General features: G+C 59.3%; 2 protein-coding genes across 8 annotated transcripts in view; one reads left to right on the forward strand and one right to left on the reverse strand.

Moving 5' to 3' along the window:
- Window positions 1-13,559, forward strand: part of TMEM255B (transmembrane protein 255B) — a 38,052-nt gene extending 24,493 nt beyond the window's left edge. For 3 of the 5 annotated variants that reach the window (XM_074378613.1, XM_074378611.1, XM_074378614.1), the window contains one exon: window positions 13,079-13,559. In XM_074378613.1, the coding sequence (XP_074234714.1) occupies window positions 13,079-13,273 (195 nt within the window). In that variant the 3' untranslated portion in view covers window positions 13,274-13,559. Of the gene's footprint in view, window positions 1-12,867 lie in introns of all 5 variants that reach the window. The other 2 variants (XM_074378616.1, XM_074378615.1) reach the window with 2 other exon arrangements.
- Window positions 9,114-17,593, reverse strand: part of GAS6 (growth arrest specific 6) — a 33,155-nt gene continuing 24,675 nt past the window's right edge. For 2 of the 3 annotated variants that reach the window (XM_074378608.1, XM_074378610.1), the window contains 7 exons: window positions 17,127-17,245; window positions 16,835-17,024; window positions 15,239-15,403; window positions 14,090-14,258; window positions 12,123-12,295; window positions 10,453-10,681; window positions 9,114-9,578 (listed from right to left, as the gene is read on the reverse strand). In XM_074378608.1, the coding sequence (XP_074234709.1) occupies window positions 9,427-9,578; window positions 10,453-10,681; window positions 12,123-12,295; window positions 14,090-14,258; window positions 15,239-15,403; window positions 16,835-17,024; window positions 17,127-17,245 (1,197 nt within the window). In that variant the 3' untranslated portion in view covers window positions 9,114-9,426. The other variant, XM_074378609.1, reaches the window with a different exon arrangement.

Here is a 17,593-nt window from a genome sequence, read left to right on the forward strand (position 1 = left end):
GCAGACCAGATTTACAGTCCTGGGTCTCTGGGGAACAGGGGAAAGGGAGGGGGAGAGGAGAGACGGGGAGAGGGGCGGCTTAAGAGGACGCGGTCTCCTGCTCCCCTGCGGGCTGCTGGTCTAACAGACAAAATACTCCCGGCCCTCGCATTCGGAAAACACCCCACGCTCTGTTTTCTGTGCCTGTCAAGCATTTCCTCTCGAGAAGGAAGGACCCGGGGAAGAGTCTGGGCCCTCGACTCAGGAGGGCCTCTTGTTACGGACGAGGCAGGCAGGCCTGGACGCTGGTCAGGGCGTCTGTCATTCTGGTCCCGGCAGCCCCCTGGGCATTCCGGGCAGCAGAGCCGAGACTGCATGAGGTGAGTGACAGAACCCCTGGTTTCCCGGCTTGTGAAACGATACTCACGCCAGGCTGCAGTCTGTCCAGGGCGCATAGCTGGTGTTCGTCCCCCAATTACAGACACTTCATTGCCCAGAAATGCCCAATCACGACAGTAACAGCGAAGATCGCTGGTCGTGAATCGCCACACAAATACAATAATAATGAACAGTCTGGAACATCCTGAGGGCCACCAGCAAGTGACGCAGACACGAGCGACAAGCACCTGCTCCACGCAGGGCGGCCCCGCGCCCCCCCGTTTGTGCAAACGCAGTCTCTGAGGAGCCGTAGAGCGAGGCCCGCCTGCATTTTGTTGAATGTGGACTCCGTGTTTCCAGGGGTCCTGACCCCGTGGGCCCCGCACAGCCCTGGCCTCTGTGGCCAGGACCTGGGGCTTGAGCCCCAAGGCCACGAACGCAGCGGTCACTCCTTGTCAGCTTGGATTTTAGGTCAAACCATCCGTGGCCAAGCTGGCTAAATTGTTTGACTTGCTTCGGGCATGTCGTAAAAAATAACAAAACTGTCAAATTTAGAAGGAATAGTTCCATTGGCTGAGACGGTGCCCTTGCCACACGTGGCCTTGCCGCTTCTCCAGCTGTCCGCCTGTGCCTGACTCAGCAGCCCCCGTGGGTCCCAGAGTCCCTCCCCATCCGCCCCTGTCACCCAGACTCACTGGCCCAGGTCCACTTCCTCATGGCTTTGCTTGGCGGCTGCGTGAAGAGCTAGGATCTGGTTCAAAACTCATCCTTTCTGGGGGCTTCAGGATCATGGTGGCAGGAGTTTGGGGGCTGGGGGTGGCCTGGCGTGCACCGAGGACCCCACGGGACACGTGTCCCGACGCCCAGGGTGGCTCTCACAGGAAGAGTCGGCTGAGATCTGGGGAGATCGTTTTTCACCAAAGAAACGTGCCTTGAACATCCTGAAAATGGCGGTTATCAAGTGATTGGCTGTCTTCCCCGCCTGGACTGTGCACGGAACAGAGAAGGTGCTTCTTACTTCTGAGGCTTGTAAGAGCCAAACGGGTCCCCCTGGCAGTTTTGCGTAAGGAAGACCAGCGCCTGCCACAACCCCACAGCCGCTCGATCCCCCGCTCTGCGAGGGTCCCGCAGCCGCGCCCACGGCCTGGGCGCCCCGGGCAGCGGGGGCGGGTCACAGTGCGCGTCTGGGGACTTCCACTGGCTTGCTCCCTGTGCCTGAGGGTCTGCTGCTTTTCTGGTACATTCACTAGTTGTTGGACTTTTTTGGTTCCACACAGAAGTGACGTCCTATGGTACTTCAGTCTGACTCATTTCCTGAGCAGGGTGCCCCCCAGGGCCATCCATGTTGTCACCAGAGAACAAGCCAGTGGTGGCCAGTGTGTGGGGGGGCAGTCTAGGGGTGGGGGCTTGGGAGGGTCAAACCACTGGGCGTGAGGCAGGCTGAAGGACGTGCCTGCGACACGGGGAACACAGCCAATGTTTTATAATCACCGTAAATGGAAAGTAACCTTCAAAAATAGTATAACAATAAAAAATAAACCTAGGGACCTTCAAAAAAGTGTAAGAATTAGCAGCCGCAGATACACGTTTTTACACTGAGGGTCTCGTGAGGACATTAGTGCACACGCGGTTAACAATCAAGTGACGGTAGGCGAGACCGGACCCTGGCTCCTGTGCTCCCGCCGGCCGCCGGCGCCACCAGCGCTCAGGCCCCGCTCCCGGCTCACCCAGGGGAGGTGCCGAGGTGGAGTTGCCGGTGCTGGGGCTTGACTCCTAACCGGCCTCTGCCCTCATCACGCGCGTCTGTTCATTTCGCTGAGTGTCGGATAAGGTTCTGTCGGCTTCGTTTTCCCTCCCGGCGTCCGTGGGAGGGGCAGGTCCCGGGCACAGGTCTGGTCAGTGTGTGCTGGGGACACCTGTGTGGCTCTCACAGGCACTTAGCTCTCCCAGTGTGAGGGGCCACCTGGCCGCCCATCCCTGCACGTCCACTCTGAATGTGTTAAAATGACAAAACCAAGCCACGAAATGTTGGGTGGACGACCATTCCTTCATGCCACGGAGATGCCAGCCTATTTGGGTCCCGTAAGTTCTAGGAAGAAGTGGCTTTCAGTGGATCTTTGGTTTATGTTCTTGGTGTTTGGGGTCAAAGTGCAAAGACACGTGACATTCAAATACCCCCATCCTAGTTGTTTGAGAAGGAACTCTGGACACAGGGCCAGGGTTCTGGTCTTGGACTTTGTTTCCTGCTGTCCAGGGTGTATTTACTCTGGTGCAAACGACCAGACGAAGCAACAGAGGAGAAATGAACAGAGGCTGGGACCTGAGCTGGGTGCAGGCGCTGGGCTCCAGGACGCCCACCTGCTCCCGTGGGCACTGTGCTCAGAGCCTCCCAGGAGGGCAGGCGCTCCATGCTTCACCAGAGTCCACAGGCCTGGGACATGCTCAAGGTCCTGCCTTCTTGGCGCCCTGTCCCCCCTGCTCCAAGTTCTGCACTCAGACCTGAGCCCTGGAAGCGGGCAGAGTCACCCTCGGGGGAAGGTGGGGCTGGGGTGTCCTGGAGATGGATATCTCACGCCCCAGCAAAGGCACCAAGTGCCCCCCCCCCCCCGGTTTTCCGAACAGGAAAGACTAACGTGACCACAGAGCTCGAAGCCGGCCGTCGGCTCAGGTTTGAGGGGCGGAAATCAGAGAGGGGCTGCTAGGCAGGAAGGAGGTGCCCAGGGAGGATCAGGGCTCGGACACCATGCCCAGCTGACCTGCCTGGGGTCACACAGCAAGCACCTCGTCTGCCTGGGGTTTAAGGACCAAACTGTCCTGCGAAGTCAGGGGCTCTGCTGCCAAGAGCACCGGGATGGGGTTGTTGGCTCCGTGGGTGAGGGCGTGTGGGGGTTGTGGCTCCCCCAGGGGTCTCGCAGTTCCCGTGTCCCCCAGGCCCGTTGCAGCCCCCGGAGCAAACAGCTGGGACGCTGGGTTGCAGACTTGGCAGCCAGTCTGTGCTGACTGGAGCCCGGCCACGGGTGCCCAGAACACAGGGACAGCCTTCAACCCCACGCAGGACCCGGGGTGGGGCACGTGGGGCATCAGAGTTTCCCCAGACTGTTCACAGCAGCGTCGCCCAGCCCCTGTCCGCCTGCCAGGGCTTTTCATCTTGCCCAGAGCCAGGAGCTGATGAAAAATATTAAACTCCAAGGCCAACAATTTTGCTTTTACCCACAAGAATGTCTTTATCCCTCACCCCAGCCACAAAGAATGTGAATAATTCACCTCCTGGTCTACTGGTGGCTGCCAGGCACCCCCCCCCCCATCTCCAGGACCACTCCCAGACCCTGCACGCCGTGTGCTTCCACGTGTGGCCCCCAGCCCCCAGGGCCCCCCACCTGGGAACACAGCCCCTGCCCCTCTGTCTGCGGAGTGACCCGCTCGCTCCTCATCCCAGACTGAGGCTGGTAGTGGGAGGTGTCAGGAAGGCTGCTAATGGGGACAGGGTTCCCTCGTGGCACAAGGAGACGTTCTGGAACCAGTGGTGACAGATGCGCTGAAACCGCTGAATCGTGCGCTGTTAAAGGGTGACTGTTACACTGTGTGAATTGTGTCTCAGCGGAGAGGGGGTTTGTTTGGTGCCAGTGCACACGAGCCCTCTGGGCAGGGCCGGGAGTATGGGACGTGCTCAGTTAACGATACAACGGTCATGGGCGCAGTGAGGGACCCTAGTCTGGTCCTGAGTGGCCTGTGGTCACCCAGCACCGCCCTGCCCGCCCCACTCCCGCCCTGTCCTGTCCTGTAGCCCGATTCTGCTCCCTCTGGGCGGGGGACGAAAACACAAAGGAGGCTGGAGCAGAGATGCTGCGGGGTTGTCAGGGCATGCTCAGCGGAGAGGGGTCCGGGGCAGGGCCCTCGCTCTGCCAGCAGCTCTTGGGTGGCTCCCGTTACTCTGTATTTCCCTTTCCTGTTTACTAAACCTTTTAAGTTACAAATCTAATACACGTGTGGAAAGCAGGCTGCAAACCTAGGTGTAACGCGGTGATGCTGACAGAGCAGGGCTGCGGGGCCGGCCCTCCTGGTCCACTGTGCTGACCGTCTTCCGCAGCCCTGTTTGCGCGTGGACGGGCCGAGGGCGCCAGGCCTCTGCCAAGCTTCACGCCAGTGAGAGGCGACCGTGGGCTGGACGTTCGTCTGCCGCCTGTGGTTCTGTGTGGGACGTGGGACCGCCCATTCTCGGTGGGTGGGCGTTGGGGTGTCTCGGGTTTCCTGGGGTGTGTGGGGCCCCTGGCGTGGATTTGGGGCCCTGGCGACCTTGACTGCTGGACGGTGCCCAGCCCTGTGTCTGCTGCAGGGAGGACCCACTCGCTGCTCCAGCTTGCCGAGATCTGGTCCTCGCACAGCGGCGGGTGAGGGGGTTCCTCCCTGCGGTCTCACCTCGTGGTGTCTGTGGTTCGCATTTCCCTCCGTGTTGATGAACTGCTCTGTGTTAAGGAGCAGCCGTTGAACTGACAGACTGGCCCACGTGGTCCTGCTCTGTGCAGGGCCCGCCCGTGCCTGTCGGGTCTCTGCTCTCTCCTCCTGTTTGCAGGAGGGATTTGTTATCCGTTCTGGACGTGCGCCCCGTGCGGGCCGGGAGCTTCCCGACACCCTCTCCCGCCTGAGCTTGTTGGCTGCCCTCTTTCTGGTGCCTTGATGAACAGACATCCTCGATTTATTGATTTACTTATTTTTAATAGACCGTTATTTAGAGCAGTTTGAGATTTACCACAAAATTAAGAGGATGGTGAAGATTCTCTCACCGACCCTCACCCGCACGTGCACAGCCTCCCCCACTGTCAGCACCCCCACCAGGTGGTCCGTCTGCTACGACCCTGAGCCAGCACTGCCCCCACCGTCACCGGGTCACCCTCGGTGGTGGACGTCTGCGGGTTTGCACAAATGTGTAATGACACGTACCAGCCGTTGCCGTCCCGTGCAGAGTAGCTTCATGCCCTGAAACTCCTCTGGGCTCTGCCTCCTCATCCCCTCTCCCCAGTCCCTGTGAACCACTGATATCCTTGCTGTCTCCATAGTTCTGTTGTTGCCAGAATGTCACGTAGTGGGAGTCGGACAACGTGTAACCTTTTCCGACGGGCGTCTTTCACTTCATCACATGCGTTCAAGGTTCCTCCATGTCTTTTCACGGCTTGGTAGGTCATTTCTTTTTCTCACTGAATAATAATCCAGTGTCTGAATGGAACACAGTCTGTTTACCCACCACCTACTGAAGGGCATCTCAGGTGCCTCCAGGTTTGGCAATTATGAACAAAGCTTCCGTAAACAGCTGTGTGCACATTTCTGTGTGGACAGTTTTCAGCTCCTTTGGGTAAACAGCAAGGAGCACGGTGGCTGGGTCACGCGGCGAGGGTGTGTTTAGTTCCGTTAGAAACCGTCTTCACGGTGGCCGCACCATTCTGTGCTCCCGCCTGCAGTGCTGAGTGCCCGCTGCTCCACATCCTCGCCAGCACTTGGTGTTGTCGGTGTCTGGGTTTTGGCCGTTCTGACAGGTGCGAGGTGGTCTGTCACTGCTGTTTTAATTTGCGTCTCCCTGAGGATGTGGTGCTGAGCGTCTGTTTGTGTGTTTATTTGCCACTAGTATAGCTTCTTTGGTGAGATGTCTGTTGAAATCTTTGATGCATTTTTTTAAATTGAGTTGTTTGTTTTTTTACTGTTGAGTTTTAAGGGTTCTTTGTACATTTTGGGTCACAGAGCCTTATCAGATGTGTCTTTTGCAAATATCTTCTCCTGTTTGTGACTTGTCTTTTCATTCTCTTGACAGTGTCATTTGCCAGAAATGTTTCGTTTTAATGGAGCCTGGCTTAGCCGTTATTTCTTTATGGCTTGCACCTTTGGCGTTGGATCTGAAAAGTCAACCCAAGTCCCAGGCCATCCGGATTTTCTCCTGCGCGTCTTCTAGGAGTTTTACAGTTTCGTGCGTAGATCTTTATATTCAGACGTGTGATCGATTTCGAGTTGGCTTTTGTGAGGGGTGCGAGGTTTGTGTCGAGGTTCATTTGCGTGTGGATGTCCAGCTGTTCCAGCATGCTCTGTGAAGAGACTGTCTTTGCTCCGTTGTGTTACCTTTGGTCCTTTGCTGAAGATCAGTTGACTCTATTTTTGCGAGTCTATTTCTGGGCTCTCTCTTCTGTTCCATTGGTCTGTCTGTCTGTCTGTCTGTTCATTTGGCAATACCAGGCCGTACTGATTACTGTAACTCCTTTAACGAGTCTTGAGGTCAGGTAGCGTCAGTCCTCCAACCTTGTTTTTCTTGAAGTTCTTGATTTTAATGCAGCCCAATTTTTAGATATTTTTCTTTATCACGAGAGCGTTTTGTTTTATATTTTAAAGAAATATTTCTTCACCCTAGTTCACAAAAATAGTCTTTTATCACAGAGGTCAGCAAAGTTCAGTAAGGGACAGATAGGACGCACCTCGGGTTTCGAGGGCCAGCAGTTGTCTAGCCACTGTTCAGCTCAGCCGTCCTAACGTGAGAGAAGCTGGGCACAGGGGTCAGTCAGTGCCGTGACTGGTGCCAGTGAGGCTTTGTTAACAATGCCGGGGGAGGGCCGCACTGGCCCTCAGGCTACAGCCTTGCGTTACCTCCTAAATGCCTCGTAGGTTACCTTGGAGTTAAATACGTGCCTAGCGGTAACTTTCTGTGTTATGTGAGCGGGGTCAAACGTCCTCTTTCTGTAATGCGGGGTTTTCGACAGGTTTGACTTGCCCCAGGGGACGTGTGGCAGTGTCTGAAGACATTTGTGACTGTCTCACGTGTGTGTGTGTGGGTTCCCACTGGCAGTGGCGTGTAGGCTACAGGGATGCACCTAAATGTGCTAAAGGCACAGAACAGCCCGTCACACAAAACTGTTACCAATCTATAGTATCCGAAAAACAAACAGAAGAATGAAACACAGATGTTACTCTTAAAAACAAAAGAGCAAAAAACTCTGAGGTCAGCTCTGACCACATTCTGTGTCAGCAGCATAACCCATCCCAACCCCCCACCCCCCATGGCGCCCGGTCAGATCTCTGTGCGGTCCTGCAAAGCGCACAGTCAGACTCACCCCAGCTGCTCCTCCGTGGCGCACACAGTCAGATGCAGACTCTCCGTCGGCCACGGCCTTGTGTGCAGTTTGGCCCTGCCTGGACCTGGGAGCAGCAAGTTCGCCAACCTGGTCAGCGCAGCTGGGAACGTATTGCAGCGTTTGGCTCTGACCTGGCCGTAAGCTTTTTCTTGGCAGCAGTTAGGGTAACCCCTGGCGCCCGGTGGAAGGCTAAGGAAACCGCACCAGGAAACAGACGTTGCCTCGCTGTCCCCGGGAAGAAGACGAACCCAAGGTGGTCAGGAGGCCCCGGAGCACTGGCCCGTCTGTGGGTCCCAGAGTCCAGCCCCAGGGCTCTGTGTGAGTCCCCTGCTCTGCTGGCCGTCCTGGCCTTCATGAGCTGGTTGGGGCTGGCCAGGAGGAAGCTCACAGCTAGCCAGGGCAGCATTCCATAAGAACATTCCAGAGCCACCTCCAGAGTGGACGGAAACCAGAGAGCATGGCGGGAATGCTGTGGTGACAAGACTGAGAATTGGATCAGGCTCCAGAGTGGCTTTGGGCTCCTGAGGCCACACGTGGCCAGACGGTGGGCAGCCCAGGTGGCTCCTGGGGGCCACAGTGGGACTGTGTGTCCCACATTCCTTGGAGTTGTGCTCAGACCGCTCACTGAGCAGATGGTGTCTGTGCTGGTACTCTTGGTCGACACCAGGGTCCTCAGGACTGGGCTCTCGAGCCCTAGGTGGACAGCCTGAGGCTGTGTCCCTCAGCTCCAAGCCCTGGCCTGACCTGCTCAGCCCGTCAGGCCGCCCCCCCCCATCCCGGAGCCAGCACAGGGGGCTGGGTTTGGGGTCCACTTGCGGTGTAAGCCACACACGTCTACCCTGGTCACAGGTGGAAGGAGATCCACGGTCTGTGGGAGAGGCTGGGTGGGACCCCCGCCTTCTACGGGGACCTTGGCTGGACGTTTCATGAGGACATGGGCTCTCCGAGGCCCACGCCTGACCTCCCCCTGCCCCTGGTCTGTGGAAATCTCTTGAAGAGCCTCTTAGACTGGTTTTATGAAGTCCTGAGTCAGCAGAATTCCACCCAGAGGCTGCTGAAGTTGGGCGACCCGAGTGAGCTCCACTGGGGCCCTTGGGAAGCAGCGTGGGCCACGGTGCCTGGAGGAGGAGAGGCTCCCTCTTGAGCCTGGAAGAGAGTTGGCCTCGAGGACTCACCGGGGCCCTGGCTGGCTGGAGTGGCAAGGTGGGGTGGTCTGGTGGCCCAGCGGGAGAAGGCTGGCGTGGGGTCTCCACGACACTGGTCCATCAGGCGGGACCCCTGGGCCAAGCTCACCTCAAGGGACCAGACTGAGACCTGAAGGTACAGGGGTGACTTGAAAGGACACCGGAGGCTCAGGCCCCTGGGGCCCAGCAGGGCTGGCCTGAGTAGCCGGGGTGGGCCACGGTGTCACTGTGACCCTGGGGCTCCTGCTGGCCTGAACCTGCTTTTCTGCTCCCCAGCCGCCTCACTACTGAGTGTGTACATGCACCGCGTGTGCACCTGTGTGTGGAGAGGCGGGTGGGGCCCCTCCTTCCACGGGGACCTTGGCTGCGGTGGATGTTTCACACTTTCTGCGGCCCCTTGGCCTCAGACCTGCCGACGGCCGTGCCGCTGAGCACCAAGGAGCAGAAACCCCAACATGGGGCTAGAAAGGGTCTGTAAATATTTTATTTTTCCATAGTTTTAGGTCAGAAAGAAGCATCTGGTAGTAAAAATAACAGAATCACGTTCCTGGGTCCGCTCTGGCGGCTGCGGGCCTCGGCCCCAGGAGGGCTCGGGTCGGCCCTGAGCTCAGTCCACTATTTACACGTATGTTACACGGCAGAGGGTGGCCTCGGAGGGACGCCGGCCAGGATTCAGTGTTGTGCGCAGGGTCACTGGTGCCCCCGCCTTCCCTCCTGCTTGGAGGAGAAGGCGGGAGGTGTGCTGGGCGGGGGCGCGAGTGTCCAGCAGCAGCGGGAGCCTAGGCGGCCGGCGTGACAGGTGGGCAGGAGTGGGAGGTGATGTCGCTGTGCTTGTAGTTGGCCTCGTCCAGGTCCAGCGCCCTCCCGTTGACCTCCAGCGTCATGCAGCCGCGGTAGAATGCTGTGACGGGGGCCGAGGTCACCGGCACCTCTGGCCGCGTGGAAAAGACAGACGTGTCTCAGTGGGCGGGCTGCCTATCGTCTGGGGACTGGGCTCCCCCGCCCCCATGGCCTGCTGGGTCCCTGCCCTCCTCCAGGGCATCACCGTCCCGGCTGGGCCTCCCGACAGACAAGCACTGGACAGCTGCCGTCTGCACCCCCGACCCTCCAGGAAGTGCACACAGACAGTCCAGTCACTTAAACTCTCTCCTCCTGGCCCAGTGACTCATGCTGAGGGCTTCCAGGCTCTCTCATCCTCTTCAAAAAGCTTTGTTTATTAAACTAAACGGAGTTTGGGTCTGGCAGCTGAGACAGAAATCCTGCCATCTGTGGCCTGCAGAGACCACCCCCCTCCCCAGGAAGTGGGGGCCAACGGGCTTCCATGAGATCCTGGCCCTAATCTGCCCCCTGCACTCTGCCCTCACTACTGGGCTCCATCTGACCAGACATGAGGCCCCTGGTCTGCAGGAGCTAGCTGTGCTGACGCTTCCTGGACGCAGGAGGCACTGGTGGTCATTCTGTCCGTGGCTACTGCACTGGGACTTGGGGGGTGAGGCTGGCTGGGGGCACCAGGCACCTGGCTCTGGCACGGCCCCTGGTGGACTGGGCCCTCCCAACCATCCTTGGCCCCTTGGCTGGAGCCCATCTGACAAATGCTTGGGGGTGCTGCGAGGGGCTCCGGGAGGTGGGGTGGCTTCAGCCCGATGCCGGTCCCCAGTGAGTGTGTTCCCATCTTGGCCCGATTCACTGCTGAGCCAGTGCAGACACACACGGGGACAGAGCGGCTGGTGGGCCCACCTGTGTCCTCCCTTCCTTCTGGCACAGACACCCCGGTTCTGCTGAGGTGAGCAGGTTGGGGCCCCTACCTGGCAGTCCCCCAACGAAGGTCAGCACAGAGCCCTGCAGGCGCCTCCCGAGGACAGCCAGCCTCTCCTGCAGCCCCGCAGCGCTCACTTCACTCTGGCCCTTGGTGCCGTCCACCTCCAGGGCAGCCCGGTCCTGGTTCACAGAGATGGTCACCACGTGCTCCTGGCCGTCACAAACCTTGATCTCCATCAGGACCAGGGCAATGCTCTCCACGGCCAGGACCACCAGCTGTGGGGAGATGCGCACCTGAGCAGGGGAGGGCGGCCATGTGCTCCTGGGCCCTGTGTCCTGCCCTGGTCTGGACCCTCCTGTGGGTGGGGTCCCTGCAGCTGGGCTGTGGCAGGGGCTCAGTTTCTGTGCGTGTAAATGACAAGGCCCCTGGGCATGAAGACGGACAGATGGAACAGTGCATCCTCGGTGGGAGTTGGGGAAACAAGTTCCAGCCACGTGGATGCACGTGCCTCAGCCTGGGCAGAGATGACCGCAGCCACCAGAGTGTCCATGGCCAGAATGTGGGGAAGGACTGCTCTCTCCACAGGGAGATGCCACATGGAGCAGCACGCAGGGGCCTGGCAGCAAATGCAAACTGCCCAAGAGGCAGCCCAGGTGCACATGCCAGGCAGGACACGCTTCCAACACAGGACAGAGACACTGTGACCACAGGGAACGAAGAAACTGACAACCGGGGACAGAGATACTGTAATGACAGGGGACAGAGACACAGATAACATGGGGCAGAGACCCTGTGACAAGAGGTGACAGAGACATTGTAATGACACAAGGCAGAGACACTGATGACAAGGGACAGAGATGTGACAACCAGGGAGAGAGACACTGACAAGAGGGGACAGAGGCACTGACAACACAAGGCAGAGACACTGTGACAAGAGAGGACTGACATACTCTGACAATTGATGGCCCCCCTCCTCCCTCGCTCTCCCTGCCCGGGGATGTGGTCTCAGCTGTGGGCCTCCAGGCTGTCTACCCCGAGCATGGGACCCTGCGGAGGCCGGGCCTGGCAGGTGAGGGCCCAGGGGGGCCTCTTGGCCCCTAGCCCAGGTGAGAGGGTCTGGCTAGCTTGGAAGGCAGGCTGACTTGGTGAGCAAGTCCCCCTGGGGCAGCCGTGCCTCCCTTAGTCCAGAAGCCAGAGGATGAAACCTATTTCCATCTCCTCCAGATGCTCTCTAAGAAGACAGCACGTCCAGTGACCATGGTGTGGACCTGGCATCGGGAGACAGTAGGGAGTGGTGGGGACTGCGTGGAGGCGGCAGCGGGTGGGTCGGGGTCTGTGCTCAGAGCCCGAGCGTGTCGCCCAGGGGATGAGGCTACAAGGCCTGGGCCGTGTCTACACACCTGTCTCCTCAAGGGAAACTGGAAATCTGATTCGCGAGTGGAATTGTCCAGCTTAAATGTGAGCGATTGGTTCACACTGCTCTAAGCCGCTGAGCGGGTGGAAAGTGTCCCCTCTGCACAGCTGGCTTGTGGGCCCCCAAGTGCAGCTGCCATGCAGCTGTGTCAGGGACCTCGTGTCCACGCGTGGCTGGGCAGACCCTGGTGAGAGTCAGGGGGACGGACCTGAGCCCAGGAGGCGCAGTTGGGCCCAGGGGTGGCTGGCAGGCCGGCCGCCCGAGGACAGTGCTCACCCCTGGGGCGGGGCGGGGCATGGTACCTGCTTTTTGAGCTTCTTGGTGGAGTGGTAGTCGACCAGGGCCACTGACAGGGCGACGGTGTGGTCGTCTCCCACCAGTGCGAGCAGCACGCCCGTGTCAGTGGCGGGGCGAATCCGAGCCATGGCCTCTATCTCCCAGGTGGTCTCGGTCCCCACGTCCGGTGACGTCCGTGCTGCGATGGAGGCGGCGCATCGCAAGGCAATACAAACGAGAGGGGGGCGAGAGTGAGCGAGGCCGTGAGCCCTGGGCTGCGGGGATTGCTGGGCCCAGAGGCAGATGGGAACCGGAAACTCAGTGCTGAGCCTTCCAGGCTCCACCACCGTGTGACCTGACAGCTGGGCCCCTGACTCAGGTCCAAAGGCCCCGGGGCCACCCAAGGATGTCCATGCCAGTGCCCGCCCTCCCCATCGCCCCTCTGGGTGACCACCAGGCTATCCAGGCCCCCGGGGCTGCAGGCGCAGGTGCACTGCGGGCCGCGGCGTCCACCCCCAGCTGCGTCCAACATCCTCGCCTCTGGACAGCTCTTCCCACAGAGTGGAGGGGAGGTTGGGGGCTTCCTGGCCCTCCGGCCCCCGCACCTCACCTGTGGTGTTCAGGCAGCTCTATAAGTTGAAGTACTTGGAAGAGTTAAAAAAGCAATGAAAACGGAAGCTGGTCATTCCGACCGCACATACAGTGTGGTGTTCTGAGCCGCGCTCGCTTTCCTGTTACAATTAGCACCTCAGTGGGTGGTCCTTTGTTCAGGTGTGCTACACAGGCTGCAGCAGGTGCACTGGACGGATCATGAATGGCACGTGTAGATTGGGCATCTAATGCACCTGACTGACACATGGACCCCCCACAGGTGAGAACGTGGAGACAGAGAGGGCAGAGCCAGAAGGGCCCCGGGAGCCTGGGCAGGAGTGGGCTCTAGAGAAGGGGACATGAGGAGTCACCCAGAGCCTCCCTGGAACAGGTGTCGGCCGGAGGCCCAGGAGGCCCAGGAAAGCAGGCACCTGTCGGAGCTGCAGACAGACCATACTCCAGCCACCCAGCCAACCCACTGAAAGCGGAGCTTAGGCTGTGCATGGTGGCCCCTGGGCTGGGCTGCACGGCTCTCCCAACACCCTCAACTCAAAAGCCTCTAGGGCCCATGAACCAGGCATGGTGACTGTTCTGGGCTCCAGCCAAGCCCCATCTAGGGAAGAGTCGGACAGAACCGTCAGCCACCCTGCAGCCTGAAATGGCCAGGCCGACATCTTTGGGACAGACCAAGCGACCAGTGTCACTGATTTGGGACAGTCACTCAGTCCACGTAAAGCTGATGTCTAAGTGATTGCTCATTTATCAGCACATGAGAATTCTATGTCTTTACTGCAAATTGTCCCTAATTAATAATAAAGGGAAAAAGATAACCGTGTTTTGTTCTAAGAGTTAAGGGCCGGGCTGCAGAGAAGCTGGAGGCACTCGGGGCCGGCCCGCCCACTCCTGGTCTCCTGCAGCCGCCTCCCCAGTCCACCAGGTCCCAGCCGCTGTCAAGGCCTATTCCCATTTCCTTTCCCCAGATGTACAGGGAAAGCGCCTGCGGTGCTCTCCGCACCTCAGTGCCTGGAGGCAGAGCTGCGGGGCCGGCCCCTCCCCCTCCTGGAAGCTGAGCTCCCTGCAGTGCCTGAGGGGCCGCCGCTCCCCGGCCCACAGCCGTCCATGTCCAAGCGCAAGAGCCCAAGACTGTCTTGTCTCAGACCATCTAGAAAGCACCCCCTGGGACCCCTGCATCTGCCTGGCCAGCTCTTCCCTCCACCCCTGCCCCTCACAGCCGGGGCCAGGAGCGGCCGCCCTGCCAGGTGGGCCTGCGCCCCGGCCCCCAGCCCAGGTATGAACCCCACACTGTGGTCCTAGTGGGGACTGTCTGCTGGTTTGTCTGTGTCCCTGTGTGTTTCGGCGGCAGGACGACCACGGCTGTCCTCAGGCAGGAGCCAGGACTCACCGTAATCCAGGCTGTAGAAGGCAAACCCGCTCCCGGGGAAGAAGGCCCCCTTCTCCGTCACCGAGAAGCACTGCATTTTCACATTCACTTTGACCGTCTCCTGGATGGTGGTGTCCTCACCGTTCAGCCAGTTCCAGCTCCTCATGCAGCCGTCCAGACGGGGGTTCATCTGGAGACAGAGACGCCCAGTGGCTCCCTGGGCACCACACGTGCTCCCAGGTGTCGTGACACTCGCGCCCTCTCGGCTCAGGCTGTGGACACCACTGCAGATGTGGAGGTTAATCTGCTGCAGGGCTCTGCGCTCGACAAAGCCCGCGATCAGGAGTGCAGTGCACGCAGTGGGTCCGCTCCCCACGCAGGAGCATGACGGGTGGGCTTCCCTGTCTGCACCACGTCTCCCCACTCACCCAGCAGACAAAGGGGGTGGGGCGCGGTGACACTCACGCTGTGCCCGCACTCTGACCTGGCGCCAGCGCACATGAGGACAGGAAGGTCAGGGGCTGGGAACGCTAAGTCTGGCTCAGCCACACACCCGCCCTATTGTTCTGAGCAAATCCTGATGTCCCCTCAGCCCTCATCTGTAAAACGAGGCAGGAACTTTGGGGTGCAGGGCACCCCTCACCCCGTCTGGAGGGGAGACAGTGCTGCCACGATCCTTCATTCGGAACCTCGGCATGTTGGACTGACTTCTGGTGTGTGGCATGGAAATCGGAGTCAGAACGCCAGTGACTCTGGCCATGGATGTCAGCGTGTGGGGCAGGTGGTAGGAAGGGGCAGGACTTTGAGAAATGACCAACACTGACCTCCCATCAGTTTTTTTCTCCCCTATGGAAGTCCTGGAGGTTTAACAGCCCAAATGTCCTTGACAATTGTCCAAAAAAGTTGACTGTTCTGTTTGTTAAAGAATAATTTCAATGTGATTTATCTCTACTGCAAGATAGACATTTTTATTATCAATTCAGATGAAAACTCAAATGAGTCTCATAGAAAGAAAGGGTGAGTTTACGACAAAGCTGCACCTGCTGGAAAACGTGTGTCTTCCTCCAGGTCCTCTGACAAACCTGGTCAGTGCTGCCCACGGCCCTCAGGGTCAAACCCCATCCTCACCCATCCTGGGCTCTGACCCCAGGAACTGACAGCTGCACTTACAGGCTGGACAAGGTCTTTCTCCTTGAAGGGAATGCCTCCTACAGTAAGATTCAGGTGGTACAGTCCTCTGTCCAGCTGAAACAGATCCCCAGCCACTGCGATCTTCATAACAGCATCCTTGTTCACCTTGATCACCAGGTTCCGCTCCAGCTCCTCAACAGAGATCTGAAGGACACAGGCGCTGTGAGGGGGCGGGTGCCCCTTCTGAAGGGGCACCCAGCCTTGGGCACCAATTCCCGTCACGGCCTGGGGCCAAGAGACTCCCAACCCCGAGGGGACCGTGCCCATCACTGCGTGGGCCCCCTGCCGTCTACGGTGTGGCTCTGGCTCTGCCAGTTTCCCTCCCAGCATGGCTCCTCCCCTCCCCCCTCCCCCCTGCAAAGGAGTCCACCGGAGCCACTCCCCTGTCCCTGGGCCCTAAATTAAGCCTCAGCCAGGGAGCTGCCTTCAGGGGGAGGGACTCATGCTCTGTACAGCTGGAGGGAGGAGAAGACGCTCTATTTCAGAATCTCCAGCAGCTGCTCCATGTCTGGCAGACTGAATGCTGAGCAAACATACAAATTCATCCTAAAACTTTCCACTCTTTCCTGCGTTCCTCGTAGGAAAATGTAAAAACCTATCACTCTGTACACTACGCGCCCTTCCAATGCCCCAGGAGCCTACTCATTTCCTTTTTGGCTCGAGGGGAGACACATTTAGACATTCAGGTCTGGATTTGGTGTCTGCACTGGGGGCCGGGGGGCAGGTCGCACAAGAGATGATGGTCGTCGAGCCCGCCCTGCTCCTCCAGGACCAGCTCGCGTCTCGGGTGGGCTGGCAGCTGCACCCGCCACCTGGCCGTGCTCCTCCAGCGCCTGCCCCTGGGGCAGCGTCCAACCCACTTGGGACACCGCGTGCCCCTCAGCCCGGGGCCTGGTTCCCACGTGCAGAGCTCAGCCCCTGAGACGCGCCCCTTGGATTCACTCTTCCCTGTAACTTTGCTGAAGGTGCCTCTCTGGCTGCTCTGGAGTTGCTTGGGCTTTGAGAGTTCAGGAAAGAAGGAGCTGGGCGTCGCTGACGGGGTGGAAATGTTAGCAAACGTCTACAGTGTTTTTATTCACGGAGGCCAGGGCAAATTTTTCCACTTTATCTTCTCTTTTAGAGGAAAAAAGAATGCTTTCCCCATTTCTTCCTCAAGTGTTTCCCCCTAAATGCCCAATTCTGACCCAGGGGACTCTGAGGTCTGGGAGGGACCCTGTGTGTCACAGGCCACTCAGCCCTGGGCACCGTGACGCAGGACAGAGCAGTGGGTTCTCAGGGCAGGTGTCCTGTGTGCTGCAGGTGCCCAGCAGCCCCCGGGCTTCAGCCCAGCTGCCAGGAGCCACACCCCCGTGACAGACAGCACCGTCTTCAGACACAGCCGGTGTCCCTGGGGCAGTTGCCCCCTGAGGACCACGGCTCCTGCGGTGGAAACCAGGCTCCGATTACATGATGAGATGTCACCTGTCCTGCCGTCGCAGGGCCTGCTCACTGCTGAGTGCATGAGTGAGCACAGTGAATGCTGGCCCTTGGCCGGCACCTCGGCCCTGCCCAGAGGCGCAGCGGTGGCACACTCACCGTCTGCCACATGCCGTGGTTGATGACCGGCCCGCTGCTGGTGACGCGGCCAACACCCTGGTAGCGGAGCTGCAGTTCCAGCCGGCCGGCCCGCAGGCCCAGGACGATCCAGGTGCTGTCCTGATGGCCTCCGGCGAAGAACAGGACGCCCTCGGGGTCAAAGGTCCTGAAGTCGAACTCAGCCACCAGCCTGAGCACCGGCACCAGGGGACGAGCAGGTTACACACAGGTTTGGGGCATGCGGCCCCTCCCTGCAGAGCTCGCCAAGGCTCCCTGCCCGCTCTGCGCTCACCTCGTCGGCTGCAGCCGTTTGAAGCGCAGTCTGATCACGGGCGTCCCGCTGAACATGCGGCCGAGGTACAGGGACTTCACGCTCTTGGCCACGTTGAACGGCACGCAGGGCAGGATGTCCTGTCGAATGGGGCGGGGGGAGCGTCAGGGGAGGCGGCCCAGCCCAGCCCTGGTCACGGGCACCTGGGGCCTGCCGGGCACGCCCCGGCCCAGCGTGGACCCTAGGCCTGCTCCCTGGCCCGCCGTGGGGGCTTCCAGGAGGGGCTGCTCTCAGACATTTCCAGAAGCCTTGGGCTCCTTGCTCACAGCCGCCTCTCCCAGTCTCTTCAGTGCCCTCCCTCCCTGCTAATTTCCCTTTTGCTTTTATTTTTTAAATTACGGAATAGTTCGAAAGGACAGAAAAGCATGGAGAACAAAAAACAACTATAGAATGTTGTAAAGTAAGTAAGACATAGAAGCCTTGAAGAC

Source organism: Camelus bactrianus, chromosome 14 (assembly GCF_048773025.1).
Source record: "Camelus bactrianus isolate YW-2024 breed Bactrian camel chromosome 14, ASM4877302v1, whole genome shotgun sequence".
NCBI lineage: Eukaryota > Metazoa > Chordata > Mammalia > Artiodactyla > Camelidae > Camelus > Camelus bactrianus.